We start from the raw sequence: 22,266 nt of genomic DNA on the forward strand, positions 1-22,266 counted from the left end.
GTTGTTCTAGAAATGAAATAAAAATTGTCATAAGCTTATGCACTGTAAAATATATTCAGATACAAAGAGGCATTGTTAACATTTTCACCGTAATCAGTTGAGAGCAGTCTGTCCTGGGTACGTGAATGGAGGCGGGCAGGGCAGATACAGAACACAGTCACATGAGCAGAGGTTTGAGGAGGTGAGGCCGCACTTGAACTTTCAGCTTGTTCTCAGAGCTGAGCCTCCATGAACAGATGAGGCTCCCCTGCATCCCTTCACACACCCCAGGGCTAAATGGCCTGAGGGCAGAGGTATAAAATTCAACTGGTAACTTCAAAAGCTCTGATTAGTCTCATCTAAGCGCTGTCTTCTTTACTGAGAACCCAACCGCTAAGCTTTTCCTGGCAATTAAGCTTCTGGAGGCTGAGCATTCACAAAGCCAGGCTGTCTCCAAGCCTCCCTTCTTTTCCTTTCCGGGTTGGCATTGCACAGAGATGGAAGCTGATGAAACAGCCCTGTGTGCCTCGCTGGCGCACCTCCCTGCAGCTGTGCTCCGAGGCCAGCCTTTCACTCGCTGCCCCCTAATAACTCCATCCCCCTAATCCAGGAAGACTTGATTCCTCTCCTCATGCACCCGTCCCACTTCAAGCCATCTGCACACACACTGCTTGCCACTAACATCCGATGCCCAAACCCATCCACATCCTCCAGAATCACACGATTTATACTATTTATGCTTCCCTTCCTGGGTGTGGAACAGAAAGACTAGCCCTCTTTGTCCCCTGGTTCTAAATGTTTAATGCCGATTCCATGGACGTGGTCTGTAATAATATGAAGCTTGGTCTCACATCGGTCCTTTTAGTAATTTATCGTGGTTGTTCTAGACTTTCTCTTCAGATCCTAGTACTGCTCATATCTTCATTGTTCCCTCACTTTCTGGAGGCTTTGGGAGGCTGTGGACTTTATTTTCTGCTATACCCCAAGCACTTAGCCCAGGCACTCAGCAAATGCTTATAAAACGCACATGTGTCCACAGGCCTGCGTGTGCCGGCTGTCTGCTGCTGCTGTAACACTACTCCCCCCAGTCAAAACTAAGCGTTATTAAAGCAATATTTGTGACAGGGATTTATTTACCTGGCCCTTGACTTTGGGAATTGGCATCTTGTTGACAGAGTCACTTGAGTGGTGGAGGGGCCTCCCTTAGAGATTTTTAATTATAATGTTATCCAGTAAGGTTTTCACCACAGAGCTTCTAAAGACAATGAAAGAATTGTTTGAGAATGAACCAACACTGGGGAACGAGAATGACATATGGTTTACTGTAAAGTAAACTTAAGCATAATTACATATTGTGAACTACAGAAACACCGTGGGATCCCGATATTAATTTCCAGTCACTCTTCACCACGGGTTAATGAAAATCCTTAGCTAAGTGTGGCTAAGGAAGTGTCTCTGTTTCCACCTGGTTTGGATTTATTGTCTACGTGTCGCTGGTCCTCGTATCCCACCTTCCAAGCTGTTCCCGCTCTATCCTGGTCAGGTCCTTTTACGTACTGGGATTCCTCTGTCAGAATTTGTGTTAGTAATGACAGAGACATTAAAAAAAATGTTATTTATTTTATTCTATTTTGTTTTACATTTTAGAGATGGAGTCTTATTCTGTCACTCAGGCTGGAGTGCAGCGGTGTGATCATAGCTTCCTGCAGACACAAACTCCGGGGCGCAAGTGATCCTCCCACTTCCATCCCCGTGCCCAGCTATGAGATACTAAGCATTACTAAGTCCAGGGACAGCAAATAGTTTTTTATCCCAAGTGCCAGCACCATTCAATGCTGTGTCTAGGTTTTGCCTGAAAGAATGCAGTGATCATTTGGTGACATTGGCCACAAACAAGAACGAGGAGTGATGAGGTCTCCGCCACACATTTGTCCTCTTTGTAGAAAAGTGGGGATGTCACGTGAGTGAGGAGAGGGAAGGATTCAACCTGAAAAGAACATTGGTATTTTAGGAAAATGGAAACTTGGTGGCATAAATAGTGTTCTTTTACATATTATCAATTGATATTTGAAAAAATTTCAAGCCAACATGGTTAGTAGCAAATTGAAAAATGTGAGCAAGAATGCCTGACCTTGGTATGACTGGTCTGAGGCAGTACAGGTCTAAATCCAAATGTTGGCAAAACAATCAACTGAGATTCCAGCTGATTTCCATTCTGTGAGTATCAGCACATGTGACGGGAAAGCGACAGACCACCCGCCCCCTCCTCCCTTGGCCAGGTGCAGTGAACTTTATGGGCCAGACATGTTATGAGAATCTTGCTCCAAACACATTTCTGCAAATGGTCTCTCAGCTTTCACAGAAGGGAAGTTGCCATTCCATGAGGGCAAATCAAATTGGATCCTCAGAAACAGAACAAAACATTGAAAACATTTAAAAAGTTGTAATTAAAAAAATTGAAATTTTAAGAAAGGAAAAGAATACTGTAATAAGACATAAATAAATATATATGCTTATATGTACCATAAAAATTACAAAGTAAATTATTGCTCATTTATCAAAATAAACCAGTGGGATAAAGAGAGATAATACAGTTTGTAAATTGCCTTGTCCCTCTAAATTTTGGACCTAGAAGTAAAACAGAAAATTCCTAATTAAAAATTCCAAATCTAAAATTAAAAGGTCCAATTATAGGAGCTGTTTAAATAAATGAAGGTTTATGTGCTTAATGGACTATTGTGCACTTATTAAATATTATGATTATTATGAATGGGAGGGTTTTGAACAACATGGTGAAATGCTTGTTAGGTTGTTATGTGAAACCACAGTATTACAAACACAGGTGATCAAAACCAGAGGAAAAAATGTTTCACTGGAAAAAGCCCTCTTTATTCCTCTCTGGAGTAAGAAAAGGTTAATGTTATGTTTTGTAAGTAGCTATGTCATTATCTCTCTCTCTTTTGGTATTTTTATTTATCTATCAGGCATCAAAATAGTAACAAAATTTGTGCTCAAGAGCCATAACCATAGGCAATTTTTTTTGCTAGTTTTTATTACATCCTTCTTCTTGTTTATTATAGCAATATTAGAGGAGAGATAAACCAAATTAAATACCATTTATAATTCTACCCTGGATAGACAAGATTTTGATGTTTCCTTTTTTTCAAAATATTTTTAGACATGGCGTCTCACTATGTTGCCCAATCTGACCTTGAACTCCGAGTCTATATGTTGCATCTATAAGAAATGTTAAAGGTAAAACCTGCTCAGTTTCCGCAGAGGCAGACCTCTTCCTCTGTAACCTAATGAGCTATTTGCTTTTAGCCCAGACAAGATAGTGAAGGTCAAGATGGTTCACTGATGGTCTTCCCCTTGCCAAATGATGTGTGGACAGGATAATGTCAAATGTCCCTGCCAAAGGCGGTTGACTGGGAACAGGTGCCCATCTTCCTTTGTGCCCTCAGAAAGAAGGAAAGGAGTGCCGACCAGGCTCCCCTGCCCTCCCAGTGCCTGACACAGTCTCTGACACCACGCCACCTCTCCATGCTCAAGCCATGTGCTCTCTGGTGTTGCGGTGGCAGGGATGGGAAAGACACAGCAAGGAGGAACAGATGAGGCTCTCCCTCTCTCCTAGCTCTTGCTCCCAACCAGCTGCAGAGAGGGGAACACCCAGCCCTGGGGAGTGGGAGCCCTTTAGAGGCCTTGTATTCCTTTCCTTGGGCTGTTGTGACAAAGTACCACAAGCACGGTGACTTAAATTTATTCTCTCACAGTTCTGGAGGCCAGAGGACCAAAGTCAAGGTGTTCATAGGACCATACTCCTTCTAAAACTTTTAGTGGGGGGTGTTCTCTTGCCTCTTCCAAGTCTAGTCACCCAGCATGTCCTTGGCTCGCAGTGGCGTCACTCCACCCTCTGCCTCCATCTTCACGTGGCCTCTTCCCTCTGAGTTAGTGTCTTCCCCTGATGCTTTGTGCATGTGTCCCACTGTCCCTCATCTTGTCAGGACACTAGTGCTGTTACATTGGATTAGGGACCACCCTAGGGACTTCATCTGAACCTGATTTCAAAGACCCTCTTTCCCAATAAGGTCACATTGACAGGTAGCAAGGGTTCAAACTTCAACATGCCTTTTGGGGGGGTCACAATTCAACCCATTAATAGGCTCTAACAGAAGCTAATGAAATGAAATCTCACATGATTGCAGAGGTATCTGGATGTAGTGATTAAGTAGGACAGAATCTGCTGCCTTAAGATGCTTCTGTTATCCTCTTTTTGGGGATCCACAACGGTAGCCTTGGAAAAGTTGTTAACTCCCCTGGGCCTCAGTTTTCTCATTTATTAAATGGGGTGAAGCAGTGGCTACCTAAGTATTGCCCTTAACACCCTGGTGGGAACTGAATGCCCTTTTGGTGACTGTGAACTGACCTTGAACGTTAAGTCTCTCCTGTGGTTCCTACACAAGTCCCATGGATTTCCCTTTTTATGTACAATTAAAGGCCACTCTCTAGCAACCCACAAAAATGTGGTATTCAGAAACTAAAATTAGTGTCCCTGGGGTTTACTGAGGACTCAAATTTGTTATTCTATGCTATACTTTACATAGGCAGGATTCCTCCAATGTTTGGAAGGATGCTTTTTAGTTAGCTCTTCAGCAGTTGTTTTGAGCTGTTGTGGTTTTCAATTGCTGTTATTCATACTTTTTATTTATAAATTACTATTGGCTTTGTGCCCTCATTATCTATTTAGTCTGATGAGAGTTTTTGGTTTGTCCTAGAGTAGGTAGTAATGAGTACGAACTTCAAGAGAATTTTGGGCCTATAAAACTGTCCAATATCTGTCCAATATCTATAATTCATTATATGTAAATGAATTATAGTTCAATAACTAATCATTCACATATTCCTACTGCTAAAGAAGATATCTACATAATCCCATAATCCCTGCCATTTGTACAGCAGGGTGACAAATCATCCTGGTTTGTCCAGGACTTAGCAGTTTGCCAGAACACAGAACTTTCGATGTTTGAACTGGGAAAACCCTGAGCAATTGGTATGGTTGGTCACCCTATTATGTAGGGACACATCACCAGTGGATTGTTCAGCTGTGGATTTGTACTGTTTTAATAATGTTTGTTTTACAATCAAGGTTAGCAAAATACAATTAGTAAGGTTATTTTGAGATCATAGGGCATTCATTTATAATGTGAAATTGAGTGTATAATGGTAGGCTCTCCTCCTTTAACATAAATAGGAATCATGTGTATCACATGAGCCACAGGTGCAAGGCCACCTATCCTTTTGATTCCTCTGTAATTCCCACTTCCTTCTCCGAAGCTCCGCCCCAAGTGGAATTACTTCTCTTCCAAGTAATTACCAAACTTGGGAGAGAAGGGGAATATGTGGAATGTTGGTGTTTTTTGGCCCCATTCAAGTGGGTATAGGCTGAGGAACCCCTGGTTTAAGGACTCATAGAGCCTCCCCATCCCCTTCAGTCTATGGTTGAAGATCTACCTTGATCTAGCTCGAGATTCTAAGCAAATGGAGCCCTGTTCTAATTATGAGAAAAATGTCAGAAAAACCCTTTCAGGGGGATAGTCTACCATACTCTACAACCAGTGCTCCTCAAAACTGTCAAGGTCATAAAAGGCAAAGACATTCCGAATCTGAATAAAAAATAAACTTTAGTAACAATATGTCAATATTGCTTCATTAAATTATAACAAATGTACCACATACTGATGTAAGATGTCAGTAATGAGGGAAGAGGGTGTTGGGTATACAGGAAGGAACTCTGTGCTATCTTTGCAACTCTTCTGTAACTCTGAAACTCTTCCAAAAAATAAAGTTTCTAAATAAAGTTCAAAAAATAGAAAAGAATAAAAAAAGAGAGAGAAGATTCTAAGAAAATTCAGAAAGCAAGAGTCAGCTTCATGAAGCAACTCTGGAGGTCCTTACTGAAACTCCCCACCTTAGGCAGGCAATTCTCCCTTCCTTAAAAAGATTTCAAGTCTAACCTCCTCTGGACAGTGTCCACCATGGACAGCAAGACTGGAGAGAAGAAAACAGTGGACATTTATTTACATATTTTTCTTTAGCATGTCAGAACTCTGATTAGGGGCTTTTTGCTTTTGATAATTTAACCCGGTTCACACAACAATGCTATGAAGTATTACCGACCCCACTTTGTAGATCAAGAACCCGGCTGCCTCGACCTGGCTCACCTGGTCTGCTCCACGCTCCCCACCTCACCAGAGGTCACTTGAAAACTGAAAGGGATAGAGCTTTAAAAAGCCCAAACAAGCAAGAGCTTTCTGACAATTTAAAAGAAATAAACAATTACGAACAGACAATTTAAAAATAAAACTAACATGAACTCATCCTGGAATGGAAGCATCTGATAGCTCCATCCTTAGAATTCATTGTCCCCAGTTTACCCCAAATCCTGGATGACACCTCCCTACTGTTTGGACTGCACTTAGGGCACAGTGTCTCCCAGGGTGCCACAGCCACTATAAACAGTGACTGAGCCATTAGCGGTAAGCAGCTTTTCCCCACATACCATTCCTTTGCCCAACTTGGAATGCATTTTCCAATATACTAGCATTTCTGCCTTGTATTTCCAGAGGAGACATCCTTAACAGTGGGTAGGTGACGGGGTGCAACCTGATTCCTGCTCAGCCATGTGCTTTTTCTGGGCCCTGGCAGGAGACAGACACTCAGCATTCCAGACAGGGTTAGCAGTGGGACTGCTGTATATTTAACTGCTAATCCCACTTATGTGAAATTAATTCGCTCTGCTATTATAACTCACCTTGCTTCCTGCCCTGGCCGGCTCCTGGAATTCACACCTGACTGCTCCATTGTGCTCCTGCTTCCTGCGCTAAGGGCAGTGGTTGGAAGCCGGGTCTGGGTGACTCACATTAGGAGGTTGCTGTACCCAGAAGAGAGGTTTTCTCATTATAGACAGAGGAGGGTTATTATAAAAACAGTCTTGGTGTTTTTCTCCTAATAACCAGTTCCCCTTCTGGCGAGCCCTTTCCAAGGAAGTTTGTGTACTATTATTAAACCTCTTCCCAGCTCCAAATATGGACTGCTCCAGTTTCTGTAGCTCGCACACGAGCGGTCTCTGGCTTCTCAAGCCGAAACCCAGCCCTGGGTTCCCATCTGTCCTCAATCCTTGATGAAATGCAGGTCACCACACAGTCCCAAAGTGGTGAGGTGTCTGGGATGCTCTGGGGGATATTAAGGTGTTAAGAACATCTCTAACAGAAAGCAGGGACTACCTGCTGGCTGAAGTGTCCCAGATCCAGGGACCCTCGTGTGTCTTTGGCAGAGGCGAGCCAGAGGTGACTTGTAACAAGGCTCTTTCAAAGAGAGGAGAAAGAGCCACACGGAACTCCTGTTGGGGCCCTCTACATTGAGCTCCTGGTGGGGCCAACAGCGGGGCGTGACGCTCCGAACATCTGGGTCTAGTCTCCTGGTGACAAGCTCCAGTTTTAATTTGCTTCCGCCTCTCAGCAGCTCATTTGGGCCCTTGGGAGAGAGCCAGGGGAGGTGGTAAAGGCGCAGCCCAAGAGTTTGCCTCTTGGCCTCTGCTAACATTGTGAAGGTGGCCACTTCAACAAGTTAGGGGACTGAGCATCCTTAACACATGTAAAATCCCCGCCACCTTCTCCAGAAAGTTCTGGCTGCCTGTAGAATGAAGGTATCTTTAGGCAGGCATAGGGGGCTCAGGAGTGTGACCCTCTTGCCTGGCCTCATCCCTGCCATTGGGCTTCACAAGTACTCATCCCATCCAGCGGGGGCTCCTGAGCTCTCTGCCCACCCACCTCCCCACCTTTGCTGTGTGACACCTGGAAGAACCTGACTGTCCTCCTCCTCCTTTGCTCATCAAGTCTACCCCATCCTCCATCTCACCCTAGCCCCATCCTCTCTGCTGTAGGAAGGATTTCCTGAGCCCATGAGTTCACAGGCAGCTTAGCTTGTCTGTCCCTCAAATTTAACTAGCATGCTCATACAGATTCCCTCGGCCCTGGAGCTGTCAGTGATCCTTACATGAATACCCGTCTCCCCCACTGGCTGTAAATACTCTGAGAGGAGAAACAGCTGCTTCACATTCACGTCTAGTCCTACACGGAGGGCAGTCAACCATCAGTGGGACTTGACCACACCTCCAGTTGTCTGCTAGCTGGATGCAGAGTGTAGCTTCTTGCTCAGAACATGAATTTTGATGTCTGAAAGACTTCAGTTCAAAACTTATCTGTGCCAACTGCTAGCTCTGTGGCCTTAGACAAATGTTTAACCACCTGCTGCTTATATCCCCAACTGTAAAAACAGAGACTCTTTGTAACTGGCTCCCAGGTTTGCTGTAGACGTAAATGAAGTAATGCACGTGAAATGCTTGGTTGGTACAGTGCCTGGCACGGAATCAGTAGCTCAATAAACAGAAGCCATTATTATCTGGTTCTTTTTTGGGCTGGTGCCTTGTTTGTGAGGCTCCACAAACATCACATTAATGCAGGTAAATCCTGGTTTTAGGGCAGACACCCTAGAGAGAATGCTGAAATGAGTTTTGGAAATCCAACGAGGAGAGCAGTCAAAGGCTAACCCAATCACATTTCTCCCAACTCCTCAACAGCCTGCAGAAAGACTCATTCTTAGCTAATCCCCTAAGAATTGCAGAGCTGTTTCCAGAGACAGACGCAGAGTGACCATGCAAGATTCTGAAAACCAGGCTTTCCACCTGACCTTGGACATAACAAACAGCCCCTGAGGAAGGTAGCTCCAATCACACTCATGAAGGTGGAGGAGCCCTCTCAAGGTAGATTGATTCATGGGACCAGAAACACGGCTCACCAGCCCACCCCCGGTTCTGCCTTTGGCACACTGCCCTGCGTGCTTCCTTCTCTCTCGCCCTGGCGTATTGATCTGTGTGAGTGAGCCAGTTCAGTTCACCACAGAGGGGTGCACAGGGGTGCCTGGACGTGTGCCCCCGGCTCAGGGGGAAAGCTCCCAGCATGGGGCCTTCTCACTGAGGGATGGCCCAGGCCTTAAACTGACGGGAATCTTGCTCCATTTCTCTTTGTGGTGGTTTCAATTTCCTTTTTCAGGTGGGCACAGAATGCTCCAGAATGCCTCTGACTCTGTCTGAACCCTCTGTGTCTGAGTGTAGTAGCATGTTGTTTTGTAAGGACAAAAGAAAATGAGTCTCTGTTGTGTGCCTTGTGCCAGGCAAAATAACACCCTCCCCATCAGCCTTAAGAAGGAAGACTTGGAAGAGTTAAGGAATTTGCAAAATGTCAAATGGTGGTATAGCCAAGGTCCAAACCCAGGAGTGTCTGACTTGACACCCTCAGTGCTGGCAGACTCTTGGTTTTGCCCCACTGCAGGGCAGATGGTCAGCCACTAGGGGAGCAAAGTTCAGGTTGCAGGGTCAGTTTAAGTGGGAATACTTTGAAATCTATGGGCAAAGTGTCCATTCATGTCATCATATTTTGTACCCACCATGTGCATGGCTATGTGGCCTTCTCCTTCACGTAGTTATCTGTCTCTGTGTGATAAATTAATACAAACTTAGCAGCTTCAAACAACACACAAGTACATGCATTATCTCAGTGTTTTTGTAGTTCAGGAATCTAGGCAGAGCTCAGCTGGATCCTCAGCTCTTGATCCTACAAGGCTGTAGTCAAAGTGTTGGCCAGGCTGTGTTCTCATCTGGAGGCTCAGCTGGGAAAGTATCTACTCTCCTGCTAATGTGGTTGTTGGCAGCCTGCAGTTCTCTGAGGGTGTAGGACTGAGAACTTTGGTCAGCTGGAGGCTGCTGCAGTTACTTGCCACGTGTAGTTTCCCAACACAGTATTTGCTTATTCACAGGCAGCCAGGGAGAGAGAGATTTCTGTGAGATAGTGTTATCCTCTCACATGACACAATCACATGTATCTTGCCACCTTTATCACATTCTATTGGTTAGAAGCAAGTCATAGACATCACCCACACTCAAGGGTGGGGGTCACTCCAGGCCATGGACACCAGAAAGCTGGGATCATGGGCACCTTCAGGGTCTGTCCACCACACCCCTCTGCTGCTTTCCCTTCTTTCTTTTCCTTTCTCACCCCTCCTTCATTCCCAATTGTAAGCCTGGACTCAGACATAGGGCTTTGCCAGTAAATAAGAGCTTTATAGTAATGACGTTAGTAAGTAGTATCACTATGTTCCAGACACTAAGCTAATTTTGTAGAACCTTCTATTGAAGTATAACATACACACAGGAAGCTGCAACATTGCATGTGTAGAACTTGATGAATTTTTCGTAAACTGAACATACTCACGTAACCAGCACACAGATCAACCAGATGGATGTTACCAGCAATCCAAACCCCTCCTCTGGCTTCTTTCTAGGTCCTAACAACCTCAGAGGTAAGTTTAGCCTGGTTTTTATTTTTGATTTTTAACATTTTATAAGTGACATTCCATAGCATGTGTTATTTTGCGTTTGCCGTCTTTGACTCAACATAGCCCTGATTGCATGTGCTTTCAGGGGTCCTCAAACTTTTTAAACAGGGGGCCAGTTCACTGTCCCTCAGATCATTGGAGGGCCAGACTACAGTTAAAAAAAACTGTGAACAAATTCCTATGCACACTGCACATATCTTGTTTTGAAGTAAAAAAACAAAATGGGAACAAATAAAATCACACCGCCTCATGTGGACTGTGGGCCGAAGTTTGAGGACCTCTGTAATATTCATCACTCTCACTGCTGACTGGAAGTTCACCCTGTGAATGTCCACAATGCACTTGGCCATTTTACTGCTGACAGGCCTTTGGGTTGCCTCCAGTTTGGGGGGTATCGTTGTACAAACAGTGCTTCTGGGAGCAGCTGAGTATGTGTCTTTCAGTGAAAGGGGCAAAATGTCCATTCATGTCAACATATTTTGTACCCACTATGTGCATGGCTGTGTGGCTAAACTTACCTCTGAGGTGGTTAGGATCTAGAAGGAAGCCAGAGGAGGGCTTCGGATTGCTGGTAACATCCATCTGATTGATCTGTGTGCTGATTACGTGGGTATATTCAGTTTATGAAAAATATGCAGCTAAGCATTTCTCTTTACTCTACTTGGGCATGGACTTGCTGGGCTATGCAGCATGCATGTTTGGGTGAGCTATGTTTCTCTCTATCTTACCCTCACTCCCCTCTGTTGGGAGATATCCTTATTTCCTCCTTATGCAACTGTCTTTGGGGCTACTTTCTTCACACATCCTGAAAGGTCAAATAGGAGGATGAGCCAACTGGTATGGTGGAGAAAGTGTAGGCCTGGCTCCTCTGTTTATGATAATCTTCTCCATTATTTTATTACTTTTTCTTAAGAGACACATTGTTCTGAATTTTTGCATACCAAGCAAATGTCCTTTGCACAGTACCATTTGATTCATCTTCCCGTTCTCTCATTAATCAAAGACTAATCTAACCCACTGCAGGGCTGCTGGTCCGACAGCCTGCATTACACTGTTGCTATAATTTTATATAAAACCTGAGAAAGTCCAGGTTCAGGTTCATCTCTGAAGCTGCCTTACAAAACACAGGATGTCTTCTGTGCTCTTGAAACACTGAAAATGCACTGACCTTCCTTGTTGTGCTGTTACGGGAATTGCAAGCAACTGAGAACTTCACACATCCACTGAGGATGACTAAGACCCAGGCTGTGTCTGAGATCTTCTGACTTATGACCAATAACTATAGATCAACGTACGAGTCATTCATAAGCCATTTGGACCAGGCCCAGACCATCATTTTAAACATTTCAAAGCCCCATCCATTTACTTTGGGCTTGTTCCTAAGCTACAATGGTTTCTAGGACGGTAGTAGGAACATTTTCCAAGCTGCCACCAAGTGGCCAGAAAGACTTCAGGCTATTGCCAATAGCCTATACTTTGTTCTTTCCCATTTGTCTCTGTTTCTGTTCTTCTCCATCTGTCTCTTTTCTCCCTGTTTCTCTATCTATGGATATCAAGATGTATAATAGATAGTAGGACCTCTGTAAGTTGACCACCCAAAGGACCATAGCAAAGTGGTCAATGTATGGAGGTTTTCAACATAAGGAGCTTAGCCTACTGTACTGATGCGTACATGTGGTGCATGTCCAGTCTATGAACATTAGGTCAACTTAAGGAGGAGGTCAATGTATGGAGGTGGTCAGCTATAGAGGTTCTACTGTGTATACCTTACGGTTATATGAAAGAAAGATATAGCTCTATCTATCTTCCTATTTATCAAGAAAATTGATCTACTAAATCCTATTTTTTATTAGTATTTTTCAAGATGATCCAAAAAGAGTATTTTCAAAAATGTAATTTTTTAAATTTCTGTTTAATATTCCATCACATGCAGTTATCATGATTAATTTAACTAATTCTCTATTTTGCTTCTGAGCCTACAGCTGGTCTAATCAGCACATCTGTCATTCCTTCAAGGAGGATGGTTGAATTCTTCCCAGGGCCATAAACCTCATATCTTGCTGAGCCTCTGACCATCCCCCTGGGGGGCACGAGAGCAGAGGGCCTGCTGGTAATGACTTAACCAGGGAAGGTTCCAGCGCACTTCCGGTTTTTACAGGATTGTACCTTGGAGGAAGGGTTCCCTACTGCTTTGGGGGAAACGGGCGACTGTAAATCAGGTAATAATATGGCCTTGACTTATTTATCCTTGTAAGAGTTTTAAGTACCTGAGTCAGCAAGGGACCCATTTGCTCAATTTATGGCCGATTTACATAACACTTTGGGTAAGACTAACCCCCCTTGCTCAGTGGGTCCGCATGTGCTGGGGCATGTAGGGCAGAGGCACCCCATGGTGCTAAGCCTGCTTTCGTCTGAACCAACTGTCATCTTTCAGAGACATGAGGCATGTTATAGGAATCACCAGACGGTGGGAGGTCTTCCTCTAGATGCTAAACCTGCTCTTTGCCCCTCCCTGGCCCCCTTTGGGTTCTTCCTCCTTTAGAGGAAATGTTGCTGGGACAACAGCTGTGCCTTGTGATCCCAGATGTGATAGGGAGTCATTAGAAAAGGAGCAGAGATGAAAAAAGAGTAGCTTTCAGGGCCTTTGGTGCTAATTATTGTTATTATTATTATAATTATTATTATTATTTTGAGACTGTTACCCTGGGTAGAGTGCCATGACATCATAACTCACAACAACCTCATACTCTTGGACTCAAGCGACCCTCATGCCTCAGCCTCCAAGTAGCTAGGACTGTAGGTGCCCCACCACACCTGGGTAATTTTTCCATGTTTAGTCTAGATGGGGTTTTGCTCTTGCTCAGGGTGGTCTTGAACTGCTGAGCTTAAGCAAGTCACCCACCTCACCCTCCCAAGGTGCTAGAATTATAGGCATGAGCCACCACACCCAGCCTGTCTGGTGCTAATTAGTAATCAATGCCCAAGCTGAACTTAAATAAGTTACATAATAAATTATGGTCCATCCTTATAAGAGAAAATTAGGCAGCTATTAAAAATTATGTTTTCAAAGAATTTTTATGACACTGAGAAATGCTTATGCCACGAAGTAAAATGAACGAAAGATGTAAAGCCCACATACAGAATATAGAATGTGATCCCAATTACGTGAAAGACTAGCTGAAAATGTCATAAACTGGTAACTGTTAATTATCTCTGGGATGGGTCTGCTGCTAAGGCCAAGGGTTGTAGGAAGGCAGCAATTGCCCTCCCAGGTTACCAAGACACATCTTATAAAAGATATCAGTCATCCCTGGACCTCAGCCCCTCCTCTATTCCTTCCTTCATTTTTCTCTCCCTCCCTTCTTTTCTTCCAGAAAACTGGCAATTCTGACCAAAACCAAAATTTCCATAAGCTGAAGAAGTCAGACATATGATGCTGAATGGTGGGGAGGACCCTAGTTTGGAAAAATCGTGATGGACTCAGACACTGCTGGTGCACTGTGTCAGTCATGTGCTTCCAGTAGGCTAGTTTCAGTTCTGGGTGTCAGGTTAAAGTACATTCTATTGAAAAAAATACAAAAATGACGATAACATCTTCCCCAACCATGTTTGCAGCGACACCCCCAGCAGGATCTGAGTGCTTATGAGGTGCCAGACACTGCACCAAGGCAGGATCTGTTGTCTCATTTGGTCTTTAAAACAACTCTTTTGCTGATGAGAAATATGAGTTCATCAGATTAACTCATGAGGTGAGTATGTCTTAATCTGTATAAATTTGCCCAGAGAATGGAAGGTGCCTCCCCAGGTAAGTGTCTGCCTCATCTGCAGAAGGGCTGCTTGGTACTGTGCCCTTGGCTGCTGGAGCAGCCAGCTGGGGGAACTGTGTTACCAGGGGGACACATGTATGGACCTTTCTGACCCAGAGTGACAACCCAACTCACTTTGAAATTATATAGTTTTATATTGAAAGGTATTTAGTGTTGTAATAGGCTTAGCTTGTGAGAAGCTGGAGGCTGAATGCTCTGGAATTAGGAATGGTCGGGGGCCAGGTGGCCTCAGTGGAACCCACTGTGCAGTCACTCTTGACTGCTGTTTGCCTGACTGGAAGCTCTGATGGCTGGAGGCACCAAGCATTGTTTGGGCCGATGGCCCCCTCGGGTGACCTTGTGGATCACTGGGAAACTGGGTTCACTCTTCTGGTTTGCCAGCCCCGTGGCGGCAGTGGAGCTGGACCTGAACCTCAGGCCCCTCTCTTGCTTTCCCTTTTTTCATCTTATTTAATATACACATGTATCAAAAAATTATTTTGGGCCTCACCAGGACAGTCCTTCAGTAGCAGGTAGTAGGAACCCAGCCAGTGAGAAGGAGGTGCATGGGCCACCGTGACATGGACTGTTTTGAGCTGATCTCATGAGAATGCTGAGTATCCCAAACAAGTCTACCCACCTATAATTACATAGTCCTACAAGGAAAAAATACGAGCAAACTAACTGTATGAAATATTGTTTTTAATAAAACACACTAGTTCATTCATGGAGGCATGGGGCTCAAGGTTAACTTGGACTAAAAGTAACTTAAGTTTCTTCTAAAATAATGGCTTGAGCCTGGAGGACTTGGCTGCGTCAAGCAATATCCTTTGTAGCTGAGCTTCCTGGGAAGGTGACCAGTGGAGCACTTAGAATTTACGGGCGAATTCTTTCTGGGTCAGAGTTGGGTCAAGGTCACATGCTCTTAAGGTCACTAAAGACCACGTGGGCTGCATTTCGTCCAGCGGCTCCCATGACACCTCCTCCTGGAAGGGAATCAGCTGTGAAACAAGGTCCTGCTAAAACCCCCTGGGGACAGTGGGGGCAGGGCTTACAGACGGCCAGTGATGGTGCAGTGGGATCACCTGGGACACCTATTACAGCAGATCCTAGGCCCCCTCCAGGTTTCTTGCTCCAAAGGGGTCCAGGTGCATAGGTCAAAGTCTGAGAGTCTACACGCTGGATGGTTGGACACTTAGCTGGAGAAATTACAATGTGAGAATAAGGCCCCGAGGGGAGAAGCACAGACCCTTTCTGGGAGGCTGATGCCCACACAGCTCAGAGAAAGTGTCCATGTGAAGCAAAAGGTAGCCCCAGTGAGAGCAGTTAGGCTTAGAACATGTTCCAGAAAGATCCTTCCTGGTCTAACATACCGACAGGTAGCTTAGGGATATGCGGTTCTCACAACCAACAATTGGAATGTGGAGAGGCCCCGCAGGGACACACCCCGGGCCTCTTGAGGGGATGTACGAGTGCAGCGGGGGACAGCTGGTCGGCAGGGGTGCTGCTGTGTGCTCACTGTGTACAGAGAACTCTGAGCACAGGGGCTTGCTGTGGGCCCGCACTCCCACTCTCCCTCCCTTTCTCCCTCCTTGGTCATCTCCTCCCTCCCCCATATGACTCTGACCAGTATGAGCCCCTAGCCCACACAGGGGAGTGGGGCCCTGGGTCACTCACCGGGATGGGCTCCACTGCCACAGAGATACAGTCCCCGGAGAGGGCAGCGGTAGCCGGAGTGCAGGGGCACAGGGCGGGCGAAGTAGAGCTGGTCCAGGGACATGGCACCATGGAATATGTTCTGTGGAGGCAGGGCCACTGTCATTAACACAGGAGCATTGCAGCCCTCATTGCCCTGGCTGGGTTTCCTCCACTGCCCTCCAAGGAAAGCTCTTTTCCTTCCAGGGTATTTTTTGGTTATTAAAACGAGGAAAGGTAAGGGGATGAGAGAGACTGGACACATGTCCTAGGACTGCGGTGGGGGATTTCCAGGGGCATTTCTCAGGAAGAAAGAAGGGTGGGACACATCTTCAGAGGATGAGGAAAGTGAATGGGGAAAAAAAAAGTGATTGTAAGGGTTTTCTGTGGACTGTGAATCTCCCTCATTCTGATGAAAAATAAGAGTTTGACTTGTGTTGGCTGCTGGCACACGCTTTGCTGGAACGTGTTTCTTTGGCCAAGGTGTCCACCTGGGCCTGACCCCTGGTGTCCAAGTTCCAGCAAGGTCACAGTAAAAGGCAGATGTGAGGGTCTGCGCCACTGGCTCAGACAAGCCCCAGGACAAGAGGGAGGCAGCGTGGGGTGAGAGGAAGATCAGACCTGAGGGGAGGTCTGGACAAGATGACCAAAGTCTGCGGGATGTCGTCATGGGGTTGTCCCTCCCTGCCCCCACCTTGTCCCAGCTGACCCATGGCCTTTCCTTGAGTCCCTCTCCCCCATCTCCGTGCCTCAGTGGCTGACACCCTCTTCCTCCCCTCAGCTCCCTCACAGATGGCCCCTCCAGATTGCTCGAGCCACCTGCCCCACCCTCCACCCCGACCTGAGCCTTCCCCCCTGCCGCCCGGCTTTGCTGCTCTACATGTGAGACAGTGATGTCCAGTGAGACGCAGAGCCGCATATGTAATTTCAGCCACATTCAGAAGGGAGAAGCAGACTGGTGAAATTAATGTCAGTAATACATCTTATTTAATATCCGAATATATTTAAAAATTACCATTTCAACATGTAATCAATATGAAAACCACTAACAAGATATTTTCCATACTATGTCTCTGCCGGCTGGGTGCATTCTACATTGACAACACATTTCACTTTGGCCTAGGACCTGCTCAGCACTCAGTAGCCACGTGAGGCTGTTAGACATGGCTCCTTAGGCACGGCGCCCACTGCCTCCTGTCTCTGGATGTCGATAAACTGAAGAGGAATCTGAGCACATGCTGTCTCCAGGAAGGCACTCCCTCTGATGAAGGCCAGACGGGAGAGGTATTGTGGGTGCTGAGGCAGAGGGCCGTGGTCCCAGGGACTTAGGTCCGTGTGGTCTGGATCTATGTGTCCCTGCTTCTTCCTCTTCCCTAGATCTGGTCACCTCACTGTCCCCTCTCAGGCCTGGCATCAGCCATTGTCCTCCCTTCCTGATGCAAGCTGGCTTTGGAGGGACAAGATAGAGCCAAGAGGGCACAGCTAGGCAGTGGGGGTGCAGATAGATGATACGGGGAGATCTCCAGGCTCACACTCACCCCTCCAGGAAGCCCAAAGATTCTCTCCAAGTCTAGTGGCGTGAGGATGTCTCTACCCACCACAGAGGCCTTGAAGCCAGGGGCGTAGGCCTCAATGCAGTCAAACACTGGGGGCCACACAGCAAAGAAGTGAAGGGTGGGAGGAAGAGGAAGATGTGTTATAATTGTACAACTTGGTTAATTTACTAACTTGCATTGTTATCAATAAGGGTTCATTTTATCATATGCAAATTATACCTCAATAAGTAAAAAATTAAAATCAAAGATCAATCCCCAGGCAAATAAATAATTTATCCCAAAGATCTAGGAGTGAGCCAGGCCAGCCCCCCAGTCTTTCCTACTCCCTCACCCAACCCTAAACACAAAATCACTTGTCTACTCTTGAATATTTGAAGAATTTGTCATCTCATAGCTTTGCTCAAGCTGTTTCTTTTGCCTGGCCAACTCCTATTCATCCTTTAAAATCTTTATTAATTAGTCTCCCCCAGTAGATTATGCACAACTTGAGGGCATAACTATGTCAATGAGGCATAGTCTTTTTGGCTTGTTGCCCCAGCACCTGACTCTAGCAGACACTCACTATGTTGACCCGAGGTTGCCTGGAGCCCTCCTCTCTCAGTGGGACAGCACCCACAGGTGTCAGTCCTGATCGGGCAGTAAGGAGGAGAGGGCCCAGCAGGTTGCCTGGCCCCCAGATGCTCTGGAGACAGGAGAGTGTGGCCCCTTTACCTTTGTCTGCATAAGCGTTTCTCTCCTGCTCGTCCCAGACCTTGCCTCCAGCCAGCGTGTAGGGCGTGTACTGAGTGAAGAGGGAGATGACGTGGCAGCCGGGGGGAGCCAGGGTGGGGTCCAGCGAGGAGGGGATACACAGCTCAATCATAGGCCTGTGGCCAGCAGGGAAGATAGAAGGTCAGGTGCAATGAGCAGCACTGTCCTGGGGGAAGGGGCTCTGAGATGGCTCTGGATACAGTGAAGGCCCTGAGAGGACACCAGTGCTGGGTGATTATCACTGTATGGCCATAGCGTTTGTTCACTGCCGGGCTTAGTGGCCACTAGCACACTGAGGCAGAAGTGTCTCAGAAGCCTGCCCATGTCCAGCCCCTGGGTGCATATCCTGTCCTTGCCTTCCTTCACCACACAGCCTGTGCTCCAATCATGGCTCCCAAACCAAATGTCTCCAGGGTCCAGATGGGCAACACAAACCCAAGTGTAGAGGGGCTAGGCCTAGGACACAGGGGCTCAGGCAGCCAGCTTTCAACCAAGCTGAAGCTGCCTGATTACCTTTAACTGAGCAAACCAAATAAAACAGCTGCTAGGGCTGCCCCAACACCCAGCAGAACCGTGACCTGCCCCTCCCACATTTGGCTGCCACACCTTTTCTATCTGGAGCACATCCTCCCCTCTGATCTCCAAATACGATCATTCTACAAGGCCATGTGAAGGGCCCCTTCACCTGCACTCCACAGTCACACTGCCCTGTCTGAACTGGGAGTCCACCAGGCAAAAGGCACAGGTAACTTGTTCAACCCCTTGTGCCCGGTACCCTCCCCTACAGTCTTCACGCCTCTTTTTCATTCTCACCCATTTGCTGTCCAGCAGCAAACCCTGTAGGCTTCACCTCTCTAGCACAGCCAGTATCCAGCCACTTCTCACCACCTCCACTGCCCACCACTCCTGGCCCAAGCCACTGTCCTCTCTCCCTTGGATTCTGCAGCAGAACCCAGTTGCATCAGATTCTCAGCCTTCTCCATGCAGTGGCCAGAGTGGCCATTTTACAGCAGGAGTCAGGCTTTGCCCAAACTCCCCTGGACTAAAAGTCGAGAGTAGTTGACGACATCTCGCAGGATTTTCCCCGAAAATAAGACAGTGTCTTATTTTAAGGTGTGCTCCCAAAGATGCGCTAGGTATTATTTTCAGGGGACGTCTTATCTTTCCTGTAAGTAGGTCTTATTTTCGGAGAATGTCTTATTTTCGGGGAAACAGGGCAGAGGCAGTTTCTTAGACCCTTCACTCCAAATTCTTTCTTTCCAGCCCCTCTGGTCTCATCCCTAGGCCCCCAGCACAGCAGCACACTCCTGCCTCAGGCTTTGCACCTGACCTTCCCTCTATCTTGACACTCTTCCCCAGATGCCCACAAGATCTGTACTCTCCCTTCCTTCTGCCTGCTTGTTAAAAATCCTGCCTCCCCCCAGGAGGTCAGTGACCTGAGGCAGAGGCCTTGTTGACTTTGCTGGCTGCCCTGTGTCTAGGTACCCAAGCCAAGCAAGGCTGGCACAGAGGAGGTGCCTCACAGTAGTTATGAAGGGATAAATGAACTTCGCCCTCTTCCCTTCTTTCCAGGCACACACCTTCATCATGTGCTATGAACACCTGTCTTATCAGAAGCTTTGTGTTGATTTTGTGCCCCTCCTCCACCCCAGTTCCCCAACCCATACCTAGGACCAAGCCTGGCACAGAACAGATTATTAGACAACGGGCAGGATGGAAAGATGCTTGCGCCTACAGCATCCATCCCTGACTGTTTCCAGAGGATAGTGGGAGACAGGAAATGCTCTTGGAAGTTTTGCATAGGAGCAGCTTATCAGAAATAAGAGATGACACGGAACAGTGAACCGTGGGGGTGTACCCTCTGATGGGCTGTAAGTCCTCTTCTCCCCCAGGATGCACTTTCTTCTCTTTTCCCCAATGCCAGTGCTGTCCCCTGCAGCGCTATGCCCTTTCCACTAACCTGTGTTACTCCTGGCATGTCCTGTTCTTCACCCCTCACCTGCCCTGCTCCTCAGATTTCTTGCCTGAGATGTACTCCTATCCCTAGAATTAAATATGGATTTAGGCAGATCCTAAGTCACTGTGAAAATTTAACACGGGATGAAAGAGGCCACTCTCTTCTGTGTCTAAACACAGACAGCCATCTGCCACCCCAGGCCCAGGAGGGACAACATTGGGGACAGTGAGCCCAGGGCCCCCACCTGCGGGAAGGCAGGCCATCCATGGCGTCTTCAAAGGCCTGATGGAGGAGGAGGGTGTCTTCACAGTTCAGATGGATGGAGCACTGGTGATGGGGCAGTGGCTGCCCCCCAGAGGCATTGGGGGCTGCCAGGAAGTTGGGCAGCCTGTCTACAGCCACTGTGGGGCCAAAGAGGAGTCAGGTGTCAGCTGCAGGGTCCTCCCTCTGCAGCAGGCACCTGCTCCCCCAAGCGGAGGACTAGGAGTGGGAAAACATGAGCAAGTATTTCACCTTCAAACTGGGGGCAGTCTGGAGGGGGGAATGGAGGCGAGGACAAGTCCCACTGGCCAGACGTGGAGGTTCCCCACTCACATATGTCAAAAGAGACAGTCCTTCAGCCTGCTGTGCTCTTACCGTTGATCTTGGTAACAGGAGACTGGGTGTCCAGCTGAGAGATTCTTTCCACAAACTCCTCAGGAAGCCACTCCTGAAAGAACTCTCTTGAGAAAGGCCTGAGATATCCAAGGCCCCATGTGGGAAGATGCCTTCCTCCTTTGCTCTGTGAGATCCCTCACCCTTTGCCCCAGAAATGCTCTTTATCCTTCAGAGCTCAGCTGAAACCACCTCCTCTGTGAGACCTTCCTGGTCCCTTCCTGCTCAGTGCCAACAACTTCTTCCTTGGGCTCTGCCAGCAGTCCTGACTGTGAGATAGCTCACACCTCTTCCTGCCTGGGATAGGGCCAGTGGTTTGCAAGCATCTTTTCTTTGCACTGATATTTGTTCAATTGTATTAGTGAAGTCACTCAGAAAAGTCATGCCCTACTCCAAAAACCAGCACCAGGAATGGTTGGGAGCTTTATGCTCATATATATGTTATTATGTCTTTGAGGGACAGGAAAGGTATAGTCAACTGCACAAATTGCCCAAAACACTTACCCTCCCCGTATTCACGTCCCTCTTCCATGTAACTTTATGGCCCCCTCCCACTCTGGCTCTAAGCTCAGCCATGACACTAGCTTTAGCCAATGCTAGCAAATATGATGTTAAGAGATCAAGCAATATAATGCTTGTGTGATTGAGCTTGCTTGCTTTTTGTCCTCTGCCAGAGCCCGAGAACATGCCTGGACTACTGAGCTAGAGGATGAAAAGACTCATGGAGTGGGGCTGAGTCACCCCTGTTGTTCCAGCAGAAACCATCCTGGACCAGCCACTGTCAACCAAATGAATGAGTCCCGCCAAGATCAGCAGAGCTGACTAGCTGACCCACAGCTGACCACACAGGCATGAACAAACCCAGAGTAGGTGGATTCAGGCAAGATTGACCAAATTCTCTAGATCTGGATGCTAATATTTCTTGTTGTATGCCCAGAAATTTTGTGGTTGTTAACTGATTATTTAATAATCATTTATATTACCATAGATAATCAATACAAACAGTGAAATTAGAGTTGGTGAGAGGGAAGCCATCAGGATAGTAGGGAGGTTGTGGAAATAACTGTGGATTGAAAGTCAGACGTCAGTCACCTCACCTCTTGTCCCTTTCTCCTCACCTGTGAAGCTTCTTTCCTGTTTGCCACCTGCCCAGTGCCTGCCTGCTTCCCCAAGTACAGAAGCTGCACCGAATCCGGCACCCTGAGGCACCGGTTTTCCAATCTGTCATGGCAACATCTAACCTGCACACACCCTCCTCACCTGCGGTGCCAGCTTCAGGAAGGTGACCTGAGGCGACGCATTGGACAGCACCACTTTGCTTCTCACTTCTGTGCCGTCTCGCAGCACCACTCCTTGAACATGGCCATCACTGCTCACCTGCACTTTAGCCACCGCCTAGAGCCCACCAGAAAACACC

The 22,266-nt window shown here is 46.9% G+C and overlaps 1 protein-coding gene across 15 annotated transcripts in view; it reads right to left on the reverse strand.

Annotated features, from left to right (window-relative positions):
- Window positions 1–1,585: 1,585 nt before the first annotated feature.
- Window positions 1,586–22,266, reverse strand: part of PYROXD2 (pyridine nucleotide-disulphide oxidoreductase domain 2) — a 44,231-nt gene continuing 23,550 nt past the window's right edge. For 2 of the 15 annotated variants that reach the window (XM_053582935.1, XM_053582936.1), the window contains 7 exons: window positions 22,110–22,244; window positions 20,832–20,904; window positions 20,440–20,596; window positions 18,200–18,354; window positions 17,471–17,577; window positions 15,915–16,035; window positions 14,919–15,223 (listed from right to left, as the gene is read on the reverse strand). In XM_053582935.1, coding sequence (XP_053438910.1) covers window positions 15,153–15,223; window positions 15,915–16,035; window positions 17,471–17,577; window positions 18,200–18,354; window positions 20,440–20,596; window positions 20,832–20,904; window positions 22,110–22,244 — 819 coding nt within the window. In that variant the 3' untranslated portion in view covers window positions 14,919–15,152. Of the gene's footprint in view, window positions 1,967–6,200; window positions 6,291–6,538; window positions 6,678–6,790; window positions 6,911–14,918; window positions 15,224–15,914; window positions 16,036–16,059; window positions 17,194–17,470; window positions 17,578–18,199; window positions 18,355–20,439; window positions 20,597–20,831; window positions 20,905–22,109; window positions 22,245–22,266 lie in introns of those variants that run through there. The other 13 variants (XR_008378717.1, XR_008378716.1, XR_008378723.1 and 10 more) reach the window with 13 other exon arrangements.

The sequence above is a fragment of the Nycticebus coucang genome, chromosome 3 (genome assembly GCF_027406575.1).
Source record: "Nycticebus coucang isolate mNycCou1 chromosome 3, mNycCou1.pri, whole genome shotgun sequence".
NCBI classification, from domain to species: domain Eukaryota; kingdom Metazoa; phylum Chordata; class Mammalia; order Primates; family Lorisidae; genus Nycticebus; species Nycticebus coucang.